The 27,144-nt window shown below is 39.8% G+C and overlaps 1 protein-coding gene across 1 annotated transcript in view; it reads right to left on the bottom strand.

The window, feature by feature from the left end:
- ESR1 (estrogen receptor 1) overlaps positions 1-27,144 on the bottom strand; it is a gene marked incomplete at its 3' end in the record, with an annotated part of 276,093 nt that overhangs the window by 219,388 nt on the left and 29,561 nt on the right. The window contains exon 2 of the mRNA XM_080700149.1: positions 18,852-19,042. Within this exon, the coding sequence (XP_080556275.1) occupies positions 18,852-19,042 (191 nt within the window). The remainder of the gene's footprint in view (positions 1-18,851; positions 19,043-27,144) is intronic.

Below are 27,144 nucleotides of genomic sequence, written 5' to 3'. Positions count from 1 at the left end.
GTACAGTAAATTTTGCTGAGCCATTAAGAAGAACAAAATTATGTCATCTGCAAAAAAAGTGAATGAAAGGAGAGAATATTATATTAAGTGTGATCAGCCACTCTCCCAACATCAAGATTCAAGTTTTCTCCCACATGTGGAAGCTAGAAAAAGAATAGGAAATAAAATGGGAGTTCAGACAAATGAGGAGAAAGGTCAGTAGAATAGTGGGAGAAGACTGGAGGAGAGATAAAAAGGAGAGAAAGGAGAAATGATGGGAAAACATCCAAATAATAGATAAATTAAGGTATCACTACTAATCTCAAGAATATGTATGGAGAGGAAATGGGAGCAGAGAAAAACACATCGGGTGCTGTGGCACGTGTTTCATACCACTTTGAACCTCACTATCATGTATAACCACAATGTACTAATGAAAGCCCCTCTTTTGTACTAGGGATTGAACCCAGAGGCATTCTACCTTTGAGCTACACTCTCCGCATGATTTTAATTCTTATTGTAAACAGGGTTTTGCTAGGTTGATGAGAGTCTCACTACTTGATGAGGGTGCCCTTGAACCTGTGATTCCACTGTCTCAGCCTCCCAAGTATGGGAATAACAAGCATGTACCATCGCACCTGGCTTAAAAGCATTTTTTAAAGCAGTCATGGAATGTTCCTTTCTACATCTGGCTTATTTCACTTAATACAAAGCCTTATTCCACTTAATCATGTTTTCACAAGTGTCAGGACCTCCTTTTATAAGTATGAACAATATTCCATATATGTATATGTATATGTATATGTATATGTATATGTATATGTATATGTAACACACACACTTTCAGTAAGGAAGAGGGATAAAAAAGGTGATAGAAGATGTTGGTCAAAGGGTAAACGATTGCCCTTAACATGGGATGAATAAGTCTATGGATCCAATGCACAGAACAATGGCCTTGGTTAATAATACAGAATTTCACACTGAAAAAATGTGTCAAAAGTAGATCTTGGCCGGGCGTGGCAGCGCACACATTTAATCCCAGCATTTGGGAGGCTGAGACGGGAGGACTGTGGTTCGCAGACAGCCTCAGCTACTAGGTGAGGCCCTTTGCTAGTCAGTGAGACCCTGTGTCAAAATAAAGAATAAAAACACGTGAGGGAATAGATGCATTAGCTTGACTTCAAGAAGCATTTCAGTGTGTTTAGGTATAGCAAAACATGTTGCACGCCTTAAACATAAACTTTTTATTGAAAAATAAATTTGCAAAGCAGTAAGGGGTAAAAAGGAACACAGAAGGAAAAGAATGAAGTGTTAAGCTACTTGCTCTACTTAGATTCTGAGCAGAGAGATAGCCCTGGAGGAAAATTGATAGAGCCTAGCGGAAGTAATGATGACAGTCACTCTTTCCAGAGCAGTCGTCGTAAGTTCAGTATGGGCTATCATCACTCTGTCATCTGGAAAGGTCGGAACCTCTGCGCCATTTACAACCGAGGAAGCACAAATGCAGAGATGTCAGGTTCAGTAAACACCAAGGGATGGGTGGTAGAGAAGGGCAGCAGCCACTCGGTCCAGAGCTGTGTCCCAGAGACCAGAATCCTGCCCTTGTGTGTGCTACCTGGAAGAGCGATGCAGGATATAAAGCTTGGATGCTGTTGCCCACCCTGCCTCCCACCTTAGGGCACAGAGTTACAGATGGAAGCAGGAAGCTGCCACACTGAGAAGAGCAGGGGCAAGGCTGGGCTCCGGACCAGCTCAGAGACCCCGGGCTCCTTAACTTACCAGAGCAAGGCACAAATTGAATCTCCTTTCAAGTTGATTTTCTGTATTTTACTGCTACATTACTCTTTTGATATTTTTTTATTTTGCTTTGTATTTATTCATTTATTTTATTTATTTATTTATTTATTTATTTGGTACTAGGGACTGAACCAGTACTAGGGGCATTCTACCACTAAGCCACACCCCCCATTCCTTTTTATTTATTTTAAAACAATCTTGCTAAGTTGCTGAGGCTGGCATCAAATATGGCATCCTCCTGTCTCAGCCTCCCAAGTACTAGGATTACAAATGTAATACTAGTTACCCAGACTTTTTGTAAATTTTTTTTTGTAAAATACCCAGACTTTTTGTAAAAATTTTTTTTGTAAAATATCCAGACTTTTTGTAAAATTTTCACTAGCCTGTCCTTATGCCCCCCTGACTGTTTACAGTGAGCCAAGACTTTCAAGTAACCTTCCACCAATACCATTTCCTGTCCTTCTACCCATCCCCACACCAAAGCTAGTTTTAGATTTTCCTCAGTCAAAACTAGAAGCCCTAAGTAATGCATGAAAAGAATTTTCTAAAACTACACAGATAAGTCATAAGAATGGCAACTACATTTCTATGGTAACTTATGATATGTAAGGCAATTTCCCATGCTATGAACATTTTATTAGCTACATTTTATGAAGCATGACAAAACATGATCCAATATAAAATTAATGTATAATTAAATGTATTAAAATATAATCCAAATGTAAAATTGCATTGAGCATATAAAATCATACTGCTTGGCCTACCATTAAGTCATGCAAGTTGAAAATGATGGGTAGGGGAAAGATAGGGAAAAGTTACGAACGCGAGGCTGTTGTCTGACCCTGCTCCCTCTGCTGCCATATTGGCAGGCATGGAGCAGAAGCGGCATGATGACTGCCCTGTGAAGATTTGCGGGGAAGAATGCTACTGTAACCTGACTCATGCCCTTTCTCACAGCTCACCACACTTCATCGAAAACAGAAACAAAGACGAATTTGAAGAAAAGAACAAGTCTCCACTATGTCTCGCAGAAATAAATCAATCTGACTTGTTATTTCTTGGTAAGTGATTCAGTCTTTAATTTCTACCCTTTTCATTTCAAGTACATGATTAAGTATTCAAATGGCTTCATACCACGAAACATAAATCACAGTGATCTCTAATCCAGTTAGGATTTTAAGCAAAGGTATAGTCCTGAACAAGATGGCACCAGACTGGGTATGAGTGTGGTCTTAGTTCTACTTAAAACATAAAGCTATACTCCTTAGGGGGGGAAAATGAAGCAATTAAAAGTAATATATTAGCCAGGCATGGTGGCACATGCTTGTAATCCCAGTATTTGGTAGGCTGAGAAGGAGGATCGCAGTTCACAACCAGCCTCAGCTATTTAGTGAGGCCCTTTGCAACTCAGTGAGACCCTGCTTCAAAATAAAGAATACGAAATAGGGCTGGGGGGTGTAGCTCGAAGGTAGAATGCCCCTGGGTTCCATTCCCAGTACTGTAAAAAAAAAGTAATATATTCATTCACAGATAAAATACCAAAAGCAGAGAGAAGAGGATTTGGAGAAGAGGATTTAGGCCAGAACCAGAACATTTCAAATCCAATTATCTTCTAGACTTGTTGCTCGGTTATCCAACTACATCATTTCTCAAAGGATGTGTTTTACATTTGTCCAGCTGCTTTCAGAATTAAAGAAAAAAATCCTTAATTTCCGAACTGAGAAGTGGGAGTAGAATGAATTGGTAGAGTTTGCGTTGTAAGTCCCCTTGGAGGCCGTCGGTACCTGGAGCCGTAGAAAGGGCAGATAATCATGATGGGGACTGAGAATGTCTCTGGACTGATGAACAAAAGTTTTTAGTCCATGTGTGGAGCACGGGAGCTGATGGGACACGTGTGTGCAAGTGCACTGGAGGCCTGGTAACCACCCAGGATCCTCCCGGGAGGCTGGCTTCCCCCGAGCAGAGTGTGTGGCCAGGACAAATGGTCACGGTTTAGCTGGATAATGAAAGATGGAGCTCTTGCTGGTCAGGCCTGCAGCTTTAAAGACCGAGTCCTACTGGTATTAGTAACCCAGCGCCTTTCCCCTCCTCAGCTGTGATTTCTCCACAGGCCAGAAGAAATATTTCATTGGCCTCAGCTACCTAATGTCTACCTGATACAATTTCCTCTGGGCTGCTGAGTCATGGAACGAAAGCTGTACTTCAGTGCAGACATGTCCCCTTGCAAACTGAGAGTAAAGACATTTTCAAAATAAAGCACAGAGACGGGTGATACACAATACTCTTTCTCTCCTAAGAGAAGAATAAAGAAAATGCTAATGTGCACTCAGCTTATCAGGCTACATAGGCCTTTAAAATGATTTTTATTATGCAAGTAAAAGATGTTTATTGTGGAAATAAAAAATACAGGTAAGAAAAAGACAACAAAATTTGTCCTTGATTTTACCATTCTGAGATAGTCATTGTTAATATTTTGTACACACATTTCTAAAATCTGTACGTACTTCTTTCTCTACATATATGTATGTGTATGAATATATGTTTTATGTACATTCCTATATGTGTGGGCATGTCTGTGTGTACACACATATATAAAGGGAAGTGTTTACAAAAAACCTTGGATTCCAATTCTTATTTCTACCCCATATTCAGAAAAAGTGGCCAACTAAAAAGGATGTTATAAGCAATAACTGTTACGTGAGGTCCCTGACAATACTTTTCTAGGAAAATCAAAATCAGGAAAATTAGAATTAAATCAGGGAGTGTGAGTATGATGCCCTTATTTGGTTCACTAAGGAGACAGAGGAACAAAAGTAGAGAAAGAATGGTGTCCCATCCCCAAAGTTGGACTAGCTTCCAATTCTTTTCCTGGACCTATAAAAACTTAGGAGCAATACACCCAGAATAGGTAGGCCAGTGAAAGAAGTCTATTTCTGGAATCTACTGTTGTTTTGTGTTTACACCAAGTGTATCAGTACGCCCAACCTTAAGAAAAGGTATTGTATAGGGAGGAGAGAGGAACTAAAATCTTTGAAAGAGTCTTTAATATTATGCAAATGATAAAAGATGGCCCAACTGAGAAGACTTTTACAACCATGACTTCAAAAATTAGAACATATCTAAGTTTATCATCTACTAGTGGTTCATTGTTGTGGGAAAGCTTAATGTCAACTCTTAGAAGCAGAAATCCCTAGCCAGTTCTTAAAGCATACTTTATATCTCACGGAATTAAATCAGAGGATAGGTCAAAAAAGTTGAAAACATAAAAATTATGGAGTCTAAGTTAGGCCTACCTAAATAAATCTTTGCTTGGGACCAACTGGTTTCCTTCCACATCACCACAAAAAATACCAAATAGAATGTGCTTACTTCCATCAGTGTCACATTATATATTACAACAGAGAAGCATCTTTAGATTTTATTAACATAAGTCCCATGCTGAACTTCAAAAATAAGTTGGCAAAGTACATTGCTCACGTCCTGGAAACAAAGTATTATTTAATCTCTCATTTAATAAACTTATTGCAAATGAAAGCAGAAAAGGAAAACACATGGAATATTTTTCAATATATTACAAATATTTAGAATGTTAAAATGCTCTAAAATACTATCTAGTACTGCATGGTACTGACCATGGAGAACCAAGGATGTAGCTCCTCATGACAAATCACAGGTGACTTATCATGATGTAAACTCTTCTATTTCATCCTTCTGCTTTGGCCAGAGATCAGCTTAGATACCACCTTTTCCATAAAGTCTTCTAGTATATTACAGAACGGTTTTTACTCCCTAACTCTCAACTTATAACATTGCCTTCTGAAATATCCCTTTGCCCCTTTGTACAGCTTCAAGGCATGTCTTGTAGTGTTGAATTTAGCTCTTCTATGGTTTATTATTGTGTATTATCACAAGCTTTGAATTTGTGTACGGGATGAATCCTTAATTAGATTTGAGGGTCATCTAGAGACGATGTATCTTTGCATTTCTCAAAGTGATCAATAAAATGATCATTCGATAAATATCTATTACATGAAAACAAGAAATTAAGTCCTTGAGCTCTACAAGTTACCCTCTCTGGAGAAGCAGATGCCAGGAACGTGAGGAGGAAGGTTCCCAGGTACAGAATGCATGCACACTTGCTACAAAGAGAGCCATACAGAGAAATAACTGAATAGCAAGGGTGAGCCCAACGTTTGTCTGCAGGCACTGGTGGGGGTGAGGGAATAATCAGTATGCTAAGAATCAGGAAAAATATTAGACAGGAAGATCATCTCAGGTGATTATATTATACCATCACAGCACTGGCTAACAGGAGTGGCAAAATACACTCATAATCATCTGCAAATGAAATCCCTTCTCAGTAGCTCTAATGTGTCAAAGGAACAAATAATTATGAATTTTGATTATCTTAAAAACTATAATTTATCTTCTGTGGTTATAAGAAAAATATTGTGTGTATCACTTAGAGAAATACCTTGAAGTGGTGCATCCATTCTTTTTAAATCACTGTGCTAGATTTTAGCCACTAAAACTTGGTATTTGTAAGTATAGTTCAGCTACCCACCTATAAATTCTTATATCTGATGATGCAAGAATTCCTCTACTTTTTCACTCTGCATTTTCTAATACAGAATTTTTTAAAAGCCAAGCAAATCAGATGAAAATGATGTACGTTTGGATAAAATTTAAAATCCATTTACTCTTTCTCAAAGAAAATAGAGTAAGTGCCTATTACAGAGAGAAATTGAAATTTAATAATTAAGGTGTTTTTCTTTGTTCCCTTATTTCTTAGCAACTGAAAAATAAAATCTCCCTTTATTTCATCTAAAGAAATATGTAAATGTGGGGGAAATAATAAAAGTACTTTCCCCACTATATTCTCTTTGTCTCAAGTAAGGCCCATCTCCCATTTTTAAAAAATCAAATCTGCTCTCTCAATTAAACATGGGTGCAGAATTAATATAGTAGCAAGAGAAAGTTTTACAAAGTGGGTGGTAGATTTATGATTTATGAAATATATATTTTTTTCCTGTGGTATTTTTTCAGCAAAAAGCCAAGCATAGAGGTTGTAGTATAACCTAGATATATAGTACTAAAATAATATAGTATACTAAGATAGTAAAGTATACAGTTCAGAAATGAATAGTGTATATCTAAGAGTATACTCTTCTCTGAATGAGTATCAGAGAAACTCTTACAAGGATATAAAGGCATTAGGTGAAGTTGTCTATGGAGGTGAAAGAAATTTGGCAGGATTAGGCAAAGGACCATGGCTGGAAGGTTTTGTTAGAACAGTGTCAGAAATAATTTTGAGGGCTTGTGGAAGCCCTTTGCAAATGTGCCCATTAAAGCCTATCTATAATGTTTGTGGGAAATTATTGCCACACATAAGTGGGGCCTTCTAATGGAATTGTTGATGAGCTTAACCATTACATATGGGCACCAACTCCCACTTTAATGGAAACAGTCAACGCCATGACCAGAATAGACCCACTTAGTAGGGAAATTGGAAATTTAATTTCAATCAGATGAACAAAAAGTGAAGAAGAATGCTTGAAGTGGTAGCATAAAAAACACCAGCGATTAAAAACATTTGGAACCTTTGCTTACCCTTCAAAGGCATTTGTTGCCATGGTTTTTAAAGACCTCTGAAAGCTTCAGCTGTGTCCACAAAAGCTGCCAAAAAATAGGGGTTCTATACTTATTTTATTTGTCAGAGGCATTTTGTCTTAATTATCTCCAAGATAAAGATTTGCCTGGCCAAAGGGAGAAGAAAAAAAGAAGAATCACTGTCAGTTTGCATGCAGAAAGACTACAATTTTACCTTTCTGGGACTTTCTTCAAATACATGTGTGCAAGTATGTACATATTTGTCTAATTTACATGCTATCATGTCAAAGACTGACAAGCGCTTATAAGCAACAGTAGGGATTTCTGTACGGAAGGAGGCTTTCAAATCTTGACACTCAGAATATGTGTTTGTTTTGTACTGATGAGGACCAGGAACCGAACATCTATCAAGTTTATCAATATCTGCAGGTGATGCCTGTCTTTAAAAAAGATTCATTATAGCCAGGCGTGGTGGCGCACACTTGTAATCCCAGCACTTGGGAGGCTGAGACAGGAGGATCGCACAGGTTCAAAGCCAGCCTCAGCTAGTTAGTGAGGCTCTCAGCAACTTAGTGAGACCCTGTTTCCAAAAAAATATTAAAAAATAGGTCTGGTAGTATAGCCCAGGGATAGAAAGCCTCTGGGTTCCAACCCCAGTACCACCAAAAAAAAAAAATTCATTATAAATTTTTTCATTTAGAAATTACCTGACCATGCATCTGTGTACATACTGGGTTTAATCCCTAGCATATCTCTCTCTCTCTCTCTCTCTCTCTCTCTCTCTCTCTCTCTCTCTCTCTCTCTCACACACACACACACACACACACACACACACACACACACACACTTAGAAATAATAGAAAGACTAGACAAGCTCAGGGCTAAAAAAAAAGTGGGGGGGCCTATGAACTTTCACAATAATGTATAATTTGCAAAAGAAAAAAATTTGGTTCTTACTTGAACATCATAAAAAGCTTATATTTGTTTCTGCACTTTCCTATTTGTACAGCTTACTCTTTTAGCACCAGCATGTTCCCTTTTAAATTATAAGCTTCTAGAGAGCATCATTTGGCCCTGTTGGGTTAATTCATTATTTTCCTGATTAGAAGGGCCTTGAATATACCTTTAATTAATAATAAACATGTTTCTGGCAAGGTTTTAGTAAGATCCAGGAAATTCTTATGTTATTAATAAGAATCAAGAAAAAATTTTTGGAGTTTCTGCTATGGTTTGAGAAAGTGTCCCCCAAAGGCCCATGTGTTAGAGGCTTAGTCTTCAGGTCTAGGGACTATAAGGAGGTGGTGGAACTTCGAGCAGCAGAGCCTCATGGGAGCTCTTCTGGTCACTGGGAGTGTGCCCTTAGAAGGGAAATCAGAATTCTAGCCCTGTCTCTTCTTCCCTTTCATTCTCCACTATGAGATGAACAGGCTTCCTCCACCACACCCTTCTGCCATGATGTGCTGACTTACCACAGGCCCAAAAGCATTAGAACCGCTCAACATGGACTGACACTGCCAAAACTGTGAGCTAAAGTGAACCTTTATTCTTCTTAAGTTGATCATACCAGGCATTTTTCTAGTAACAGAAAGCTAACCAACACAGTCACTTCTCCATTATTAATAATGTACAACCATCAAGAAGCATTTAAGCTATTCTTTTTATTGTAGTTCTTTAAATTAATTGAGGAAATGGACTCAATCCCCAACCCTGGACTCTCTATAGAGTCTGATTCTGTTTCTGTGGCTGCTGGATAATTCCATCTGGATATCTCGCTGTCATCTAAAAAACATTCCATCTAAAACTGAAATTTCTCTGACCCCCTACAAATTGGTCTTCCTCTTGACTTCTCATTTCTTTCATTCTCATTTCCTTTTTTTGAACATCTTTAACTCCTTTCTCCCCTAGAAAGCCCATATTTCATAATCTTTATTATATGTATATACTTTCATTACACCTTTAGTTCTATTCTCTTTTTTCTATTTTACAAACACTAAAAAGTCCAGATTACTAGCACATCTGTGCTAGCTGAATAGCAACCAAATGAGTGTCTATGCTTCCCTTCTCTCTCTTCTCTGGTCTCTCCTATATGCCTCTACAGATTAAACTTTATTAACAACAGTTTCATCATATCTATTCTATACTGAAAACAATGTGATGTGATTCTTTTGCTGCCTAAAGCCCACAATCTTATGTAACATTCCCTTCATCCTTTTATTTTACCCATTGAGTGACCCCTATAATACAGACCTTTTGTTTTGTCTTAACATCTAAGGAACTCACAGTCAGTACAGGACAGAACACATATGCATACACTTGGTGCAATGGAGTAAAGTCCCAGAAGAGAGAGAGAACTTCTGCATGAGCGTCAGAGGTTTTGATGACAGTAACTTTTAACTGGGATAAGAAAAATGTTTATAGGTAAGTCTGAAAACAAATTCTTATTTAACATACAGAACAATCATATTTGTAGAAGAGCAAATAATTCAGTTTGTCTAGTGTCTGCAGCATGTAAGTGGAAAGAGTGACTCTGAAACAACTAGAAAGATAGGCTAGAACAGGATTGTGTGACTCCCTGAATGGCTAAGGATTATTCCATGGGCCATAGAAGCCATTAGAGGATTCTGTTCAGAGGTTAGACATGATGAGTAATTTGGTTTAAGAAAATTAAAAGACAAGCAGTGTGCAGAAGGACAAGGGAAAGAGAGATGAAGTGATGTGTCTGCAAGGGACAGCAGAGATTTCTGGCAGACACCAGAAGCTAGGAAGAGGCGAGGGAGGATTCGTCCCTACAGGTTTCAGAGGGATAGTAGTTCTGCCCATACTCTTTTTGGTTTTGGTACTAAGGATTGAACCCTGACACATTCTACCTCTGAGCTGTACCCCCAGGCCTATTTTATTTTTTTATTTTAAAACAGGGTCTTAATTAGTTTATCTCAGACTTCCAGCCTGCAGCACTCTGAGGTAACACACTTATAATTATTTGAGGTGCTCATTTGTGGTACTCTGCTATGGCAGGCCTAGGAAACGAACATATTATTTAAGGCCTAAAGTATCACAGCTTTGCAAATAGCTCCCCAATCTGGCTCTTGTTCCATCCCAGTTTCTCAGTGACTGTGTGTTTCCCTCTGCCAACAGCCACCCCTCCTGACTGCCGTGAATATCAGCTCCTCCTGCACCATCTCAGGCATCCACACTCAAACCTTGGAGTTAGTTAGCTCTATTGTCTCACTTTATGGTCCTTGCCCCTGGTGTTTCCCACCAGAACACTTGCATAGTTCTACTGAGCCCGTCTCTTGAATGCGATTCCCATTTTTCAGAACTGGCCCCTAATGTCTTTTAACCAAGATCACACAATAATTCAGTGTTTCTACTTGTATTCTCTTTCATCCAAACAATTTGCATCACTTGATTTTCCTTCTGTATACTGCTTGTCTTCTAATTTTCTTAAAGTAAATTCCTCTTCTTGTCAATCCTCTGTACATTAAACTCCTCCAGTGTTCTCATGAGAAGAGGGAAATTTGGACGCAGGCACAGAGAACATCAGTCATCCTGGGTTCAGGGTGCACGCCGCTCCAGAATAACCTTATCCAAAATAATTACATCTGCAATAACCTAATTTTCAAATAAGGTCACATTCTGATGTGACAGGGATTAGGACTTCAGCATATCCTTTGGGAGGACACAATTCAATCCATATCAGATATGGATGAGATTCCTAGGGAACTACGTGGAGAGAAGGAGGAGTAAAAGAAAGAGGCAGAGCCGCAGACCTGGGGAGTGCCTACGTTTAGACAGTGGCGGAGGGTAGCTAGCCCTCTGTTCTCTGAAGACTGACTGACTCGATTTCGAACAAGAATAAAGCCCTAGTAGTCTAATTTAAAAGTGGGCAGTAGACATTTCTGCAAAAAAGGCATATAAATGATCCATAGGTATATGAAAACATGCCCAGCATTGTTAATCATCAGGAAAATGCAAATTAAAACCAGAATGGGCTTATCATCTCACTCTAGTGAGAACGGCCACTACCAAAAGCACAAAGAACTAATGCTGGCAAGGATGTAGAAAACAGTGAACACGTATTCACTGTTGGCTGGTATGTTAGGTGAGCCACTATGGAAAACAGAATGAAGATTCCTCAAAAATTTAAAAACAGAACTACCACGGGATCCAGTAATCCCTCTCCTAGATATATACCCAAAGGAATTAAAATCAGTATGTGAAAGACACACCTGCAGTCCATGTTTATGGCAAGACCATTCACAATAGCCAAGAAATGGAATCAGCTTAAGGGTCCATCAACTAATGAGTCAATGAAGGAAATGTAAGTCACAAACACCTATGAGGCTCAAGAGGAAGGTTTTGGAGCTTCTGCTGTGGTTTGAGGAAGTGTCACCCAAAGGCCCCTGTGTGGGCTGAGTCCCCAGCCTGAGACACTAGACGGAGGTGGTGGAGCCTTGAGCAGCAGAGCCTCATGGGAGCTCTTCTGGTCACTGGGAGTGTGCCCTTGAAGGGGACATCAAGACCCTGGCCCTGTCGTCCTCTTCTCTTTCATTCTCTGCTCTGAGATGAACAGGCTTCTTCATCCCTTCTCCCGCCACGATGTGCTGATTTACCACAGGCTCAAAAGCAACAGAACCACCAGGTATGGACTGACACCTCCAAAACTGTGAGCCAAAGTGAACATCTCCTCTTTTTAAGTTGACCATACTAGGTATTTTGTTAGTAACAGCTGACCAACTCAGTCACTTCTTCCTTATTAGTAGTGTGCAACCTTCAAGAAGTATTTAGACCATTCTTTTCATCGTGGTTCTTTAAATTAATTGAGGAAACTAATTAATTTGTATTTTAAAGATATCAATTAATTTATATATTACATATATAAATATGCATCTTACATTTTCTTTATCCATATATGTGTATACTACTCGGCCAGAAAAATGTGATGAAATTCTGTCATTTATAACAACTTAGATAGAACATGTTTAGATTATGTTAAGTGAAATAAGCCAGACACAAAACAAACACCGCATGACATGCTGAATCTAAGCAAGTCGTCTGCAATGAAGTTGAGAATAAAATGGTAGTGACAAGAAGCTGGGGAGAGAGGGCAATGAGAAAAAGTGAGTCGACGTGTTCTAAGTTACAGTTAGATCTGAGTAAGAAGTTCAGTGTGCTGTGGCATAGTAGAATGGCAACAGATAATAATAATAATGTACTGTGTATTTCAAAAAAGCTAGAAGACAGGATTTTGACCGTTTTCATCAGAAGTAAATAATCAATAACGGAGGAGATGGATATGCTTACTCTGATTCAAACATTCTGCAAAGTATACATATATCAACACATCACATGGTATGCCACAAATAATATAATTTCTATGTGTCAATTGAAAAATTACAAAGAAAAGTAAAAAAAGTCAGGGTAAAGGAGAACTTTTTAAAAACTTAGGACAATGGTGTGTAGGGTTGTTTTGGGTAGGCTATTTTGGGAAAGCCTCTCTGAGAGAGTGGCTGTGGGCAGAGATGTTGAGTAACAAGAAGTTAGCCAAGAAAAGGTCTGACTATTACAAGCAAAGAGACAGACGGAACCACATATGTTTGGGTCCTGGGGAAGAAGTCCTGTAGGTGTGTTGGGGGAAAAAGAAGGAAGGGCAGGGTTGCTGGGTCACAGTGAATCCCGGAGAAGCAGAAATATGTAGAATGTTTCAAGCCATAGAAAGGAATTTTTACTCAAAATTCATTGAGAGTTTTAAGCTTTCAATCATATAGTTAGATTAATCATCGAAAAGGTCTCTCCTGTTGTTGCCTGAAATGCAGAAGGGCAAGTGTGGAAATGTGCAAAAGAGCAAAGATTTAACATTTGTCTGCATATACTGTCAGGATCTCAAGCACACCTCGTAAAAGACCACCAACATCAAACAGTCACTTGATGCAAGAGTGGCCTCCTCTCCTTCCCCATCCCCTAGCCTTTCCAGACACGAGTGCACATCAATCCAGGAGGCCGGACACTAATGTCACACTTAGTGTGAAAACTAATCCATCTTAGGTAAGCAAGGAGGAGTCTTCAGTCCTCAGATAACTGAGTTCTCTTGTAACAGAGCTCTACAAAGTAGAGGGAGCCAAACACATGGGCCTAAGGTCTTTATAGAGAGAGACTTTTATTTGGTGAGTTGTACTGAGGTATACAGTGATAGAAACATACATGTACAAAGTCTCAGTGTACTGGCAGCAGCTGTGCAGGAGCTATCCAGGGTCCTGGACTACCTCATCTAGGAGCTTTCTAAAGTCTGGGTTGATCATGCTCTCAGTTATCCTTATTGGACCTAAGTTCACTCCTGTCCCAGCATTATACTATAACCAGACTCCACCTGACACCACGCCCTTCTGGTCTCAGCTAACCTGTGAGTTAACCCCCACCTTGGGCCTTAGCTGTGTCTGTCTAGTATAATGTAGAGCAATTTCTACCTATACCTGATAGAATGTGAAGTGCTAGCCCAGCGAGGAATACATAGACACCCTTGGGAGCATACTTTATCTCATGGCCTTCCAAATGATAATGTATAAAAAGAAATGAGCTCTGGAGCAATTTTTTTCCCTTGGGCTAATACTCAGAGGCAATACCTGGCTGCTGGACTCATAGCTGGATCTTTTCACACAACTCGCTCCATCTAAAGTGTAAAGTACATCTCTGCTGTCTAAAGTACATCTTAGGGGAGAGCCCTTTGCCTACAATGATTAATAAATTCATAGAATATGCAATTTCACCCATCTGACTTAAATAAAATCTTTGATTTTTAAAAAAAAATACATTCAACTGGAGGCCATTACTTAGTATCTTAATCGAGTTTGTACATCAAGTGGTGGATGATAATTTGTATGCTTTCAAGTCAAACACTTTACCTCTTCAACTAGAACACTTAGAACACGAGAATAATCTGATGTATACTTATTCCTAGACTCTTGTTAATAGCAAAGAGAATGGGCCGAGCTGCAGCATCTTCAGAACTTTCTACCTACAAGTCAGCCCTTCACTGTCCTCCACGGTGATTGAACAACAACACAGTTTGTAAAGAGCCAGGAAGTTCAATAGGGCTTCTTAGTTCCAAGTTATCAAGACTCTGATGAGAAAACAGCAGTAGAAACCCTTAGAATTGCTCTGGAATATTCTCTTGTATAAGCACAAATGTGTGTGTGTGTGTGTGTGTGTGTGTGTGTGTGTGTGCGCGTGTGTGTGTGTGTGCGTGTGTGTGTGTGTGCTTGTGTGTGTGTGCGTGCATGTCCATGTGTGTGAATGTGCACATACACATAACACTGTGGATTGAACCTAGGAGTATTCTACCTCCAAGCTGTACCCCAGCCCTATCTTTTTAAATTTGGGCCTTTTCAAATAGCTGAGGCTGGCTTTGAACGTGGGATCTTTCTGTCTCAACCTCCCAAGTACTGGGATTACAAGCATGTGCTACCATGCCCAGCACTGACTTCATTTTGACACAGTCTAAGATTAAATGCATAGCCCAGGAATGCCTTTATCTAACCTAACGCTAAATTAATTTCATCAATTTTTATTCACAGGATTCCCACACTCTATCTTTCCTCCTGGTCTTCACTCATATGTTCATTTGTATGACTCATTCATTCCATTCTTCATCTAGCTGTCTTGACTCATCATTCAGACTTAATTGACTAACCTTCTCTGAGAGCTTTGCTTACCCTTCTCTGGGACTGAGTGGAGTCTGGGCTCCGGTAAGACTCTGTATTCACCTCCATCTTAATATCTGTCACATTTAATTTAATTACTGGTCCATTTATTCATGTCTACCTCTACCTTACAAGCTTTAGGAGAGTAGAAATCAAATTTTTCCTATCACTGTACCTTCAGGGCTTTGCACAGGGATTTGCCTAGTAGAAGCATTCAATGAATAAATAAATTAATTAATGAACTTAATAGTAGTAAGGTTCCTCTCTGTCTCTACAAGATGATAAGTCTGCCTTGTTTTTAGCTTCTAAATTTAGATTCACTATTCATCCTTTTAAGGAAATTTTTTTATATGTTCCATACCATGATATGTAAGAGGTTTCTAAAACCAGGTAAAAATTTCTTTCTTTTTTTTTTTTTTTTGTGGTACTGGGGATGGAACCCAGAGGCCTTCTACCTACAGGCTACACTCCCAGAATTTATTTTTATTATTATTATTATTATTATTATTATTATCATCATCATCATCATCATCATTATTATTAGTGGTGGTACTGGGGTTCCTGGAAACCCTTCTACCTCCAGGCTATACTCCCAGACCTATAATATATATATATATATATATATATATATATATATATATATATATATTTTTTTTTTTTTTTTTTTTTTAAACAGGGTCCCTTAAGCCAGCAAGGCTGGCTTCGAACCTGCACGATCCTCCTGTCTCCGCTTCCCAAGTGTGGGGATTACAAGCGTGCGCCATCATACCCGGCCTCCAAGACCTATTTTATATTTTATTTGGAAACTGGGTCTCGCTAAGTCACTAAGAGCCTCACTAAGTAGCCGAGGCTGGCTTTGAACCTGCGTGATCCTCCTGTCTCAGCCTCCCAAGTTCAGGGATTACAAGTGTGAGCCACTGCACACAGCAAAAATTTCATTTTTATGTGATGTAATTTCAGTGACATTCTACTATTTAGTCTGTGTTTTCAAAATGGAGATAATAGATATATACTTGTAAAACTATCAAAATTTAATCAGAAACCAGTCCTATTTTTTTATTCTTTATTTTAAAACAGGGTCTCACTGAGTTGCAAAGGGCCTCACTAAGTAGCAGCGAACTGTGATCCTCCTGTCTCAGCCTCCCGAATGCTGGGATTACAAGTGTATGCCACCACACCTGGCTCTTTCCACTTTCAATCTCAATAATTATACATGTTGTACTAATAACATTTTATGTCTTATATTTATTTTCCTTATTTTTCCATACAGTAGCACTTGATTCTATACTTATGTATTTTCTAATCATATCATGAGAACAAGTAACTTTGTTTCCCCAAAATAAGACTTCCTAAATAATTTCTAGGTTTTGTAGGATTATGGGCTATTTTTTCCAGTTTCCCTCATAACATCTAGACAGGTACACAGTACATTCTCAATAAAACAGAAATAATCAAAACTTTTGATTTAAAACGCATCTATTTCTTTTCAGTAAGTAATGACATTTACATTATATAAAATAAAATCAAGATTGAATCAAGAGTCAGTTAGTTATGGCCCCCAGGATAGCTCTGGTCAGTTGTCCATTTTTATAAAGTTTTTCTTGACACATCACTACCCCCACCTCTTTGTATATTGCCCATGATTCTTTGAAAGCTCAAATCAGAGCTGAGTTGCTGCAGCGGTGGCTATATGGTCTGCAAGGGCTAAAATAGTTGCTATTTTGCCAGACGTGGTAGAACACGCTTATAATCCCCGTGCTTGGGAGGCAGAGACAGGAGGAGCACACAGGTTCTAGGCCAGCCTCACTGGCTTAAAAAACCCTGTCTCCAAATAAAATATAAAATAGCTCTGGGAGTATAGCCCAGAGGTAGAAGGGTTCCATCCCCAGTACCACCAAAAAAAATTTTAAAAAATAAAAAAATAGTTGCTATTTTGCCCCTTACAGAAAAAACTTCGCTGACCACTACTCTAAATAAATTTTTACTGATAAGAGAACTCAGTTTCAGATACCACGATTTGTCCTATCCACTAACCATACCTTTATCAGATCCATTTTCATTACCAGTGTTTGATGAAAATAATAATATTTTAGACTACACAAAATCAAATAAACAGTAAAACCAGAAATTAAAATGTTTGTCTAAAGACTTCTTAAGGGCTTATACTAACATGATTTCATTTTCCTGAATTAAGATACTATCAGCTAGTAAAATTCATAGTTTATGTATGTGTACAAATACACACACACACACACACACACACACACACACAAAGATTTACTACCAGTGAATATCATTAATTTTTATAAAAACACAAACCAAAAAAAAGTACAAGTCTTACAGCAGAGTTCTAAAAGACGTTGAAAGCAGTAAGTGTCAAAGAAAATGCTTTTAAAATGGACCACATTGACCTCACAGGCTGCTCTATTAAGATATGAACAGCCTTAAAAAAAATTCCAACTGGCAATGGAAGGAAAAATAAATAGTATGTACCATCCCCCAGTTTCCCCATATCACAGCAGTAAGAGCCACAGAAGAAAGTTTCTGAGAATCACTTCTTCGGTCAGTGTCTATTAATTTGGCAGACTCTGGTTTTCAACAAGTTACTTAAGTCTAGATTTCTGGAGAGAGAGTCACATGAAAACTCTCTTCAAAGTAAGTATTCTTAGTATTCGTATACCAAGCTTCACTTAAGCTGAAAAGGTAAAGGATAAGAACAGGGGAAAATTCCCCACTATTAAAACAAGTGCATTCAGTAAGCTTGTCAGACAAAGGATCTTTAGCATAGATACTTTTTTTTTTTTTGGTGGTACTGGGAGTTTAACCCAGAGGCTTTCTACCTCCAGGCTATGCTCCCAGACGTATTTTATATTTTATTTGGAAACAGGGTCTCACTGAGTTTCTGAGAGCCTCACTAAGTAGCTGAGGCTGGCTTCCAAAATGTGCGATTCTCCTGTCTCAGCCTCCCAAGCGTGGGGATTACAAGCGTGGGCCACCACATCCAGCACATAGATAATTTTGATAGTAAAAATGGTTGATATTTTCCAGATTATCCTATATAATGTGACAATATAGACATTTCCAGAGCAGAAGTTAAAATGTAGCTGGCAGTATATCAGAGAAGCTGCAATTGGTAAACTACATACAATAAATCAGATGCAGGTGGGCAGGAGAATAAAATGTTACAGCTGGACCCTTAATAATTACTTGGTACAGATGATACATCCCCTGTTACAAGTTATCAGTCATTGAGTTGGCTCATGTTAGCAAAAGGTCATGTCATCCATTGAGACAAGAAAGAGATGTAAGAGAGGAGGAGAACAGGCTGAATTAGAATGGGTCTGCAGCAAAGATCCAAACAGAATATTTACCCGGACAAGGCCAAACAACACACAGGCACTATCACACCGTAGCATATATAAGCACAGTTGCTTGCAGAAAATGAATGCCTATCTGCCGTCCCCCAATCAGGGCTGAGACAACATTTCCTTTGCTCAGAGAGCCAGCTACAGAAATCCTCCACTGGTAGAGATGCTGCAGACTGTGTGGATCTCGCCAAATGAAGGGAGCAAAGATGCTCAACCACAGGCTGCCTGGCATCTGCCACCTGTTCCTGAGATTCTAACCCTTCTCTGTGTGCCTATCTATGATACCGGAAGACCCACTAGGTGTTACTATGTTATACAAATGCCTGGTCATGCTTCCTTCCTCCTTCACTTGTGTTCTTAGGGTCAAAATTAGAGAGAGTTGCTTTCAACATATTATTACCTTGAATACTTCTCTTGAAGAAAGCCTTACACCCCTCACAGGACCAGACCCCATAGTGGTAGCCAGAGGCATAGTCATTGCACACGGCACAGTAGCGAGTCTCCTTGGCCGATTCCAGGGCCACGCTTCCTTTGTCACTGTTACTCGCCAATCGTTCTCGGCCATTCTGGCGTCGGTTATCTGAATTGGACCTGGAAAAAAAAAAGTGGAGGAGAAAAAGAAAACAGTGAGTCCATCAGCATTAGAGAAGTAAACCATGCACTCTCCTTCAAAGAATAAGAGGCTCGGGAGAAGGAGCGGATCCACTTTATTCTGACATTTTGAAATCATGAATCATAATGTAAGCTAATCTTTTGTTACCTCTTGCCGTCTGTTGCTGCAAAGATATTTGCCTATTGTATTAACCTTGAGGGGAAATTGTTTATTGCAAACTTGCTTCAGGAATACACTGCTGGACCCAGAATATATTACTCCCCAAAATTATAAGAGGAAGTCAGCTGATTTCCAAATAAAAGTCTTCATTTCCTCAGGAACTCACAGTGAGTTCAGCTAGAGACTAAAGCTCATCCCGATTGTTGGCCACACAAAGGGTCTTCGGGAAGTAGAGACAAAGCATTAAACAGCCGGGGCATTTGGAACTCGGATGAACTGCTGAACAATGTAGAACGCATGTCACAAAACAACAGTTGAAATTCTTATGTGATTGTTACCGGGTAACCCTGGGTATTGGTTTTTATAACTGGACTCTAAAATTTGAGAATGCCGTTCTTTGATATTTAATAGTCCTCTTTTAGGACATGTGAAATGAGAAGGGCAGAGGAACACAGATGGTTACCTCCGCCTTTAAGGATTTCATGGTAAAAGCATATCCCAGAAATGAAACTGAAAATGAACAGTCAGAAAGCTTGATTCTAGGAGAACCAAGAAAGTGAGGAAGCTAAAAAATAAAACATAAAAGCTTCCGTAGAACTTTAAGGAGAGAGAGACCAATAATGCCCAATGTGGAAAAGAAGTCCAATGGAATGAAAACTGATAAAGTGAGTTGGAATTTGACCCAGCGGATTCTTAGCAAGGAGTCTCAGAGAGAAGGGCAGTGATACGAGCCGAAGGCCAGTTGGTTGGAACATGGATGGAACAGGAAGACAAGAGAAAGGAAGATCATTCCTTTGGGAACTTGGCTGAGAATGGGAAAAGAGAGAGTCAGGGTGATCTCTGAAGACTATAACCCCCCCCCAAAAAAAAAGTACTTAAAATGGAAGAGGTCTGCAAGGAATCCATGCAGATGGAAGAAATGGCCCGTGAAGAGGGCATGGCTGACAGTGTAGAGAAGAGGGGGGAAGAGTAAAGTCAAGAAAGAAACTAGTTGGGATTAAAAGCACGGGCACAAGGAACAACCTGGGTGAAGACAACTTAAGGAATACTGGGGGAAAAGATGAGAAATGAGGCAAATGAGGGCAAGTCTGCATTTCTCTCCTGACCAGCTACATACAGAAGCAGTGTTACCTGGACCCGGGATTTCCTAGCCATGCTCTAACAAAGGCAGCAGACAGGCTTTGGAGGTGCCCAGCACAGGGCCTGGTCTGCAGCTGGCACTCATGAACAGGTTTAAGTGAATGGAGAAGGTGACGAGGAAGGACAAGTTGTTAGTGCTAGAAGTGTAGATGGAGTGAAGGTTCCTATGTACCCCATACATGTTCCTATGTGTCTTCATACATACATATATGTGCATCATGTATGGGGAAGGGAAAGGAGTGGGGAGGAAAAGGAAGATTGCATCAAATGGCATATGCAATTACTCTGAACTATGCAATGGCGTGAGATTACAGTGCACCAATAAAGGTATTAAAAACAAAAAACTTAAGATGAGATACAGTCAAGTGAACCTCGAGTTTCCAGGTCTCTTGGTTAAGAAAGGTCCTTGCTCCTGCTTTCCATTCGCCACCCAAACAACTGCCTTTCACCATCCCCCTACACCGCCCTTTCTTTCCTTTCAGTTCAGGTTTTATAACCCTCCCTTGCCCTTGCGCTCATTAATATTACACACAGTTTCATGGTGGTGGTTCTCAAACTCCATTTGCCATAAAATTCACAAAACACTGGCTCCTTGGGTTGAATACGGTTGAGTTTGCCAACTTTTTCCATCCTAAATAACTTAGCTCTGAGGTTGGCAGCCTCAGATAGGAGCTCTTTATTCTTTAGTGATCCTTAGAGAGCCCTGACTCGCCATTCTCAGTTCTCGCTCGTATCCTGTTACCGGCCTCTTTCCATTTCGTCACTGAGCTGTTGAACTGCCCCCCTCAACCACAGCCCTTTTCACTGTGTGTTGACTAATGTGTGCATGAGTCCAGTCAGTGGGAAGGAACTGAATATTCAAGGATGGAAGCTCGGTGTCTTCAGTGGGGGAGTGGATAGTTATCAGGAATGAAATGGGCAGATATGTATCATATAAGCCTTCTTAACTGTTGTACCTCTCTTAATGCCCAGCACACAGCAGGCACGTGATACAAGTTTGTTGAGTGAATAAAGGAATAGTGACTCGTATGCAAGGGCACAGTTCTAGGATGTAAAATATCCTCCCTTTCCACCATCCCCACATCAAAAACCACAGTTGGATCTTGAACAACTATTTGCCTTTCCTATCATAAGATATATAAAAATGTATTATAAAAAGTCAAAATGTTGTTAAAAAGTTATAGAGATATTATATTAGAAAATGACCCAAATGTATGTGCACTAACATAGAGTATCCATGGTCCTTATTCCCAAAGGCGAGAAACGTAAAGGATGGTAAAGCTTCTGTACTAAGTCATAACTGCACAGAATTAGCTGCTGCGCGCGCTGCACTGCTATAAGAATGCCATCACCACTTTCAGCTGCTCCTGCAGGGAGCTCCCACAGTGCAAATATGCATGTAAAACGCTCATGAAAAATCTCACAGTACAAAGAGATCTCTTACAGTGCATGAGTTTTTTTTGTTTTGTTTTTGTTTTGTTTTTTTTTTTACCATGTATAGTACATATACATGCAAAAGGTGTGTTAGTCGACTGTCTATGCTACTGCTAAGGCTTCAGGGAAAAGCCAGGCTCCTAGTAGTTTAGTTCAGGGGAAGTTGAAAATTATACAGAGTTTGAGCAGAAGCAGAAGGCAAAGCAAACCCCAGAGAGCCCGAGCAGCCCCAAGCCACAGCCAGCCTAGCTACTATTGCATCCAACCCAGCTGCCATCTCTATCACCAGCAGCCAAGAGTCCAGAAACAGCAGCTACCAGGCCAGGACTCATGGGCAGGAGCAGAAGGGCCTACAGGTGAGAACCAGAAGGCTACCAGCCAGATCAGAGTTTGAGGGACTGACCGATGGTTCAATGTATGAAACAGACATGTTTTCGTCAACAGGAATGGCACACAGAAAGGTAGGTTTATTGTTATTCCCAGCTGCCACAAAGAAAAATAGCCAGGAAGTGCCTGGGTAGGAGAGTTGGAGGAGAGACTGTGGAGGTGGAGATTGGTGGAGAAAAGGGTGGGAGGCAGCAAACACCACGGTCCCTGGTGAAACTGCAGTTCAAGGCAGTTAACTATATAACAGATGCTGCACGTGAGCACAGGGCTTCTCCACAGTTACCAGTGGAATCTCCAAAATAGTGAGAGAGGGGAAAGGAGGGACCTGAGAGGCTCACAAAGTCCGTGCCCAACACCTGTACTACTGCAGGTGCACAGTCCCCCTTACTGCACGTGGAGACCCATGGACCAAAGTGTTGCGACCCCCACCCCTGGAGGCAGAAACAAGGCAGGTGAGACAGAGGCAGGATGCCAGGGTACAGGAAAACCAGGAGGCACAGAGTAAGTGTGAGGCTAGGGACCATTTTTTTTGGCAGGGCCTGTCTTTCCAAAGACAGCCTAGATGGATGGTGAGGAAGAAATACAGAATATCAAAGTGAGACCCAGAGGCAGCAGCCACTTCCAACATCAACACCACCACAAAGATGGCAAAGGGAAAAGCAACTGATCTACCAAGTGAGAATCTGTCTACTCCTGAGGCCAAGCAAGACAGGCTCCCGATAATCATGTTGGGCATCCGACGGAAGGAAGGAAGGAAGGAAGGAAGGAAGGGAGGAAGGAAAGAAGGGAGGTTAGAAATGACCAAGAGATTAGGGCTAGAGCACTCTAGTGCTTGCTGTTTACCTAGATGACTCAACCTATGTGACTTGTCTATGCAGCGTGGGGTTTCTATATTTTTACCTAAAGACATGTCTTTTTGGTAATGACAAATGTGTTTTTAAAAACATAGTTTTCTTAGAAACCTCTAAAAGTTTTTAACTGGTTTCATGTCTGATCATATTAAAGTTTTTTAAGAAGTTCATTTGTAATTTGTAATAAATGGTTACAACTTGATCTTTCCAAAGGAAAAAAAAGTCAACCAACCACAAGCTCCTAGTAATAACTCTCTTAATAAAATTTTAGAGTTATACTCAAATTTTTTACTGAACAAGGGTTTTACATCCTGAACCTCCACATTATTTAAGGGTCAACTGCCCTGAATTTTGTGATTCTGTGTATAGGAGTGTGAGTGTGTGTGTGTGTGTGTGCGTGTGCGTGTGTGTGTGTGTATGCACGTGTGTGTTACTGGATACTAAACACAGGGGCATTCTACCTCCAAACTACACCCAAATCTTCTCTCTTATTCTTTTTCTTTCTCTGTTTTTTTAAACAGGATTTTGCTAAGTTCTTGAGATTCTCATTCTTGCTGAGGCTGTCTTCGAACCTGAAATTTTCTTTTCTCAGCTTCCCAAGTACTGGCATTACAGGTGTGCACCATTATGCCAGGCTTGAACTGAGGTGTTTGTTTTTTTTTTTTTAACTGAGGTAAGATTCACAAAACTTAAATTTACCACCGTGACAATTTTTTTGGTGGGTGATACTAAATATTGAACTCAGGGGGGTTTTACATCTGAGCTAAACCAACCCTATTTTATTTTTTTTATTTTTGAAACAAGATCTCACTAAGTTGCTGAGGCCCTTGCTAAATTGCTGACACTAGCCTTGAACCTGCAATCTTCCTGTCTCAGCCTCCCAAGAACTGAGATTACAGGTATGTGCCGCTATACCCAGCTCCATCCTAACCATTTTTAAGGATACAATTCAGCAGAGTTAAATGTATTCACACTGCTGTGCAACTAATCTTCAGAACTTGTTCATCGCACAAAATGAAACTCTATATTCACTAAATAAACAACTCCCAATTTCTCCTTCCCCCACTCCCTGGGCAAACACCATTCTACTTTCTGTCTCTAAGAATTTCACTATCTCAGATGCCTCATATAAGGAGAATCATTCAGTAATTGTTCCTCTCTTTTCTGGTCTGGTTTCTACTTAGCATAATGCCCTTAACGTCCATCCATGTTGTAGCATGTGTCAGAATCTCTCTTCTCTTTATAAAGAGAATATTCCACTTTATGTCTTCACTATACTTCATCCATTCACCTGTTTTAGACACATGGGTTACTTCTAGCTTTCAGCTATTGGGAATAATGCTATTATAAATATGCGTGTACAAATATATCTCCAAGACCCAACTTTTTGACTCTTTTAGAAATATGACCAGAAGTAGAATTGCTATTATCATATGGTAATTCTCTTTTAATTTTTTGAGGGACCATCATCTGATTTTCCACAGTGGTTGCACCATTTTCCATTTACACCAAGGCATGAGGCGCTTGGATTTTTCCAGGTCCTCACCAACATTTAACATTGTGTTTATCTGTGTCATAGTAACCATTGTAACAAGTGTGAGAGGAATGCTGTAATTTTTTACATCACCTTTGGCATGAATTCCTCTCTTAATAGCCAATCCTAATCCCCTCAAACTTGATATAATTCATCCCTCTTCTGAACTCTCTAGCAGGGTAGTTTTTATTAGTTTAGTTTTTCTTTTTTTTTTACTTTGGCTACTAACTACATTATTCCTTCTACTAACTTATCCTCATCTTCAGTGCTGTCTTCAAAGTTCCTTGCATCTAATTTGACTTTGTATTACCAAGTGCACTTCATATCCAGAATAGTGACTCCAATAGTATTTAGAGCAAATAAATTAATAAATAACTGAACCAATGACATGACCATTTTATCACTGGACATATAATATGCAAATATTGCTCTTTAAGGTATTAGTAAAAGACATACTAGCAAGTGTGCTTTTTCTCTAGAACAATCATAGTTGTATGCCATCAACAAAATATCATTTGTCTGCACTCTAACTTTGAGGTGACTCTGGATTGCTGAGTAGCATTTGCAAACACAGGGCACAGAAGCAGAAGGCATCTGAAAAGAGATGGGGGAAATTAGACCATATTTATTGTCCATAAGCAACTTTTTAGCCAACTTGGACATCCATATATACAAAATTGTCAACTATGGTAACTGGGCACAGCCCTGCTCTATGAAGACTCTCAAGATGACATGAGAAAGAATCAACCTGACCCGGCTAACAGGCAGGTGAGAGTTCCCCAGGGGTTGCAAAGCCCAGTGACACCTGTGGTGCTGCTCAGGTTGTCTTGAACATACACCTGGTGGAGGTGGTTGGGCACAGGCAGAGAGCTGTGTCCTTGGGATGCAGAGCTCAGCCTAGTCATCTGCAGTGGGAAGGGAAAGACAGGGAGCCGTCCATGTCTGGGGCTGGTGTGGCCAGAGGTTGGGTGGGCCCAGCACCCACATGTGACTATTTGAGCACCTGTGGTCAGACCAGTTCCAACAGATGGACCTAGCTCTTCTTGCCGCCCCAGCCTCAACCCACTCCACCTGCTATACACCTTGTTTTTTCATCCTCACAGCCCTTGGGAAGGAAATGCTGGCACTGTGTTTAAGCCAATCTTTCTCTCTCCTTCAGCCTCAAAGGCCTTTGGTTTCCTCTATTTTCATAAGATCAAAACTACTTGTATTATTTTTGTGCGTGTGGTACTGGCATATAAGCCAGAGGCATTCTACCTCCGGGCTATACTCCCAGCTGTATTTTATATTTTATTTGGAAACAGGGTCTAACTGAGTTTCTGAGAGCCTCACTAAGTAGCTGAGGCTGGCTTCCAACCTGTGTGATCCTCCTGTCTCAGCCTCCCAAGCGCAGGGATTACAAGCGTGCTCCACCACGCCCAGCTTACTTGTATTATTTTCATGTTCAAAATGTCTACAGGATCTCCCGTCATTATAGAAGGTTTCATAAATCCTAAGGAACTCTGGATCCTTTATTCTCAATGAAGGATAAACTAATCCTTTAGCAAAATTGCTCAAACGTCTCCCTCCTTGAAAAATCCTCACCCCTTTCTCATTGAATTGTCACCAGACCGTTAGAGTTTCTCATCTTGCATACTAACTTGTAAGACTCAGCTAAGAAGCTGACGGGCTTACCAACCTATAGAATAAGAGATAGATGTTCTTCAGTGTTACAGACACCTTTAAAGGTTCTCTGGGAAGTTATGGGGCAGAAGTTTAAGAGGAAAATTACAGGGTGTTTGGCATCAGGGACTTAACACACTGTAGCCACACAGCACAGGAGGGACTGAGGAGCTAAAGAATGCCAGAGGAAGATGGTCAGGGACAGGAGAGATCATGTCCAAAAAAAAAAAAAAAAAAAAAAAAAGACAGCAACACCGCTTGTCTGTGCAAATTGGAAACTCGACTGCCTTGATTTAGTTCCATTTACATTTTATCAATCGATTACTAAATATTTCCAAAAGGATGCCCTGTTGATCTTACATACTCAACATACTTAAGAAATCTATCTGCAAGGATTTGTATTGGGTCCAGAGAGTGGATGGACTCTTTGGACCAAGTATAAAAGAGCATAATAAAAATATTGGCCAAATGGATTTTTATTAATCAAAGCAAAAGTTTAAAGCTTAGAGTAATCAAGAATTGTTGTTTTTCTAATCATAAATAATGGTACCAGCTACCCAGCAGCATTATTTCCCTGATTATCCAAGTATTTTTAAAATTTTGAAAGCCTTGGTTTCTAGAGGAAATATTTTTTACAAAGCTAAATTAAAAGAACCAACAGATGTCCACTCCCTAGAAATGTGCTTTAATTAAGTGCTAGTGAGATAACTTCATAATACTGCCTCACCAAATTAAGTTGCCAAAGCTACATCCACTTGAAATTCCCTAGGCTTCTCTTCCATAGCAATTACCACAATTTCCAGTCCTATACTTGGGTGAGTATGATAAGTGTACATTCCCTTAGTAAAGAGTAAACTCCAAGAAAGCAAGAACCAAGTCTCACTCGCTCCTAATTTTGACTGAGGTACAGTAG

Source organism: Muscardinus avellanarius (assembly GCF_963383645.1).
Source record: "Muscardinus avellanarius genome assembly, chromosome: 8".
Taxonomy (NCBI): domain Eukaryota; kingdom Metazoa; phylum Chordata; class Mammalia; order Rodentia; family Gliridae; genus Muscardinus; species Muscardinus avellanarius.
The sequence above is the reverse complement of the archived record's forward strand: the minus strand, read 5'-3'. Positions and strand labels throughout refer to the sequence as shown.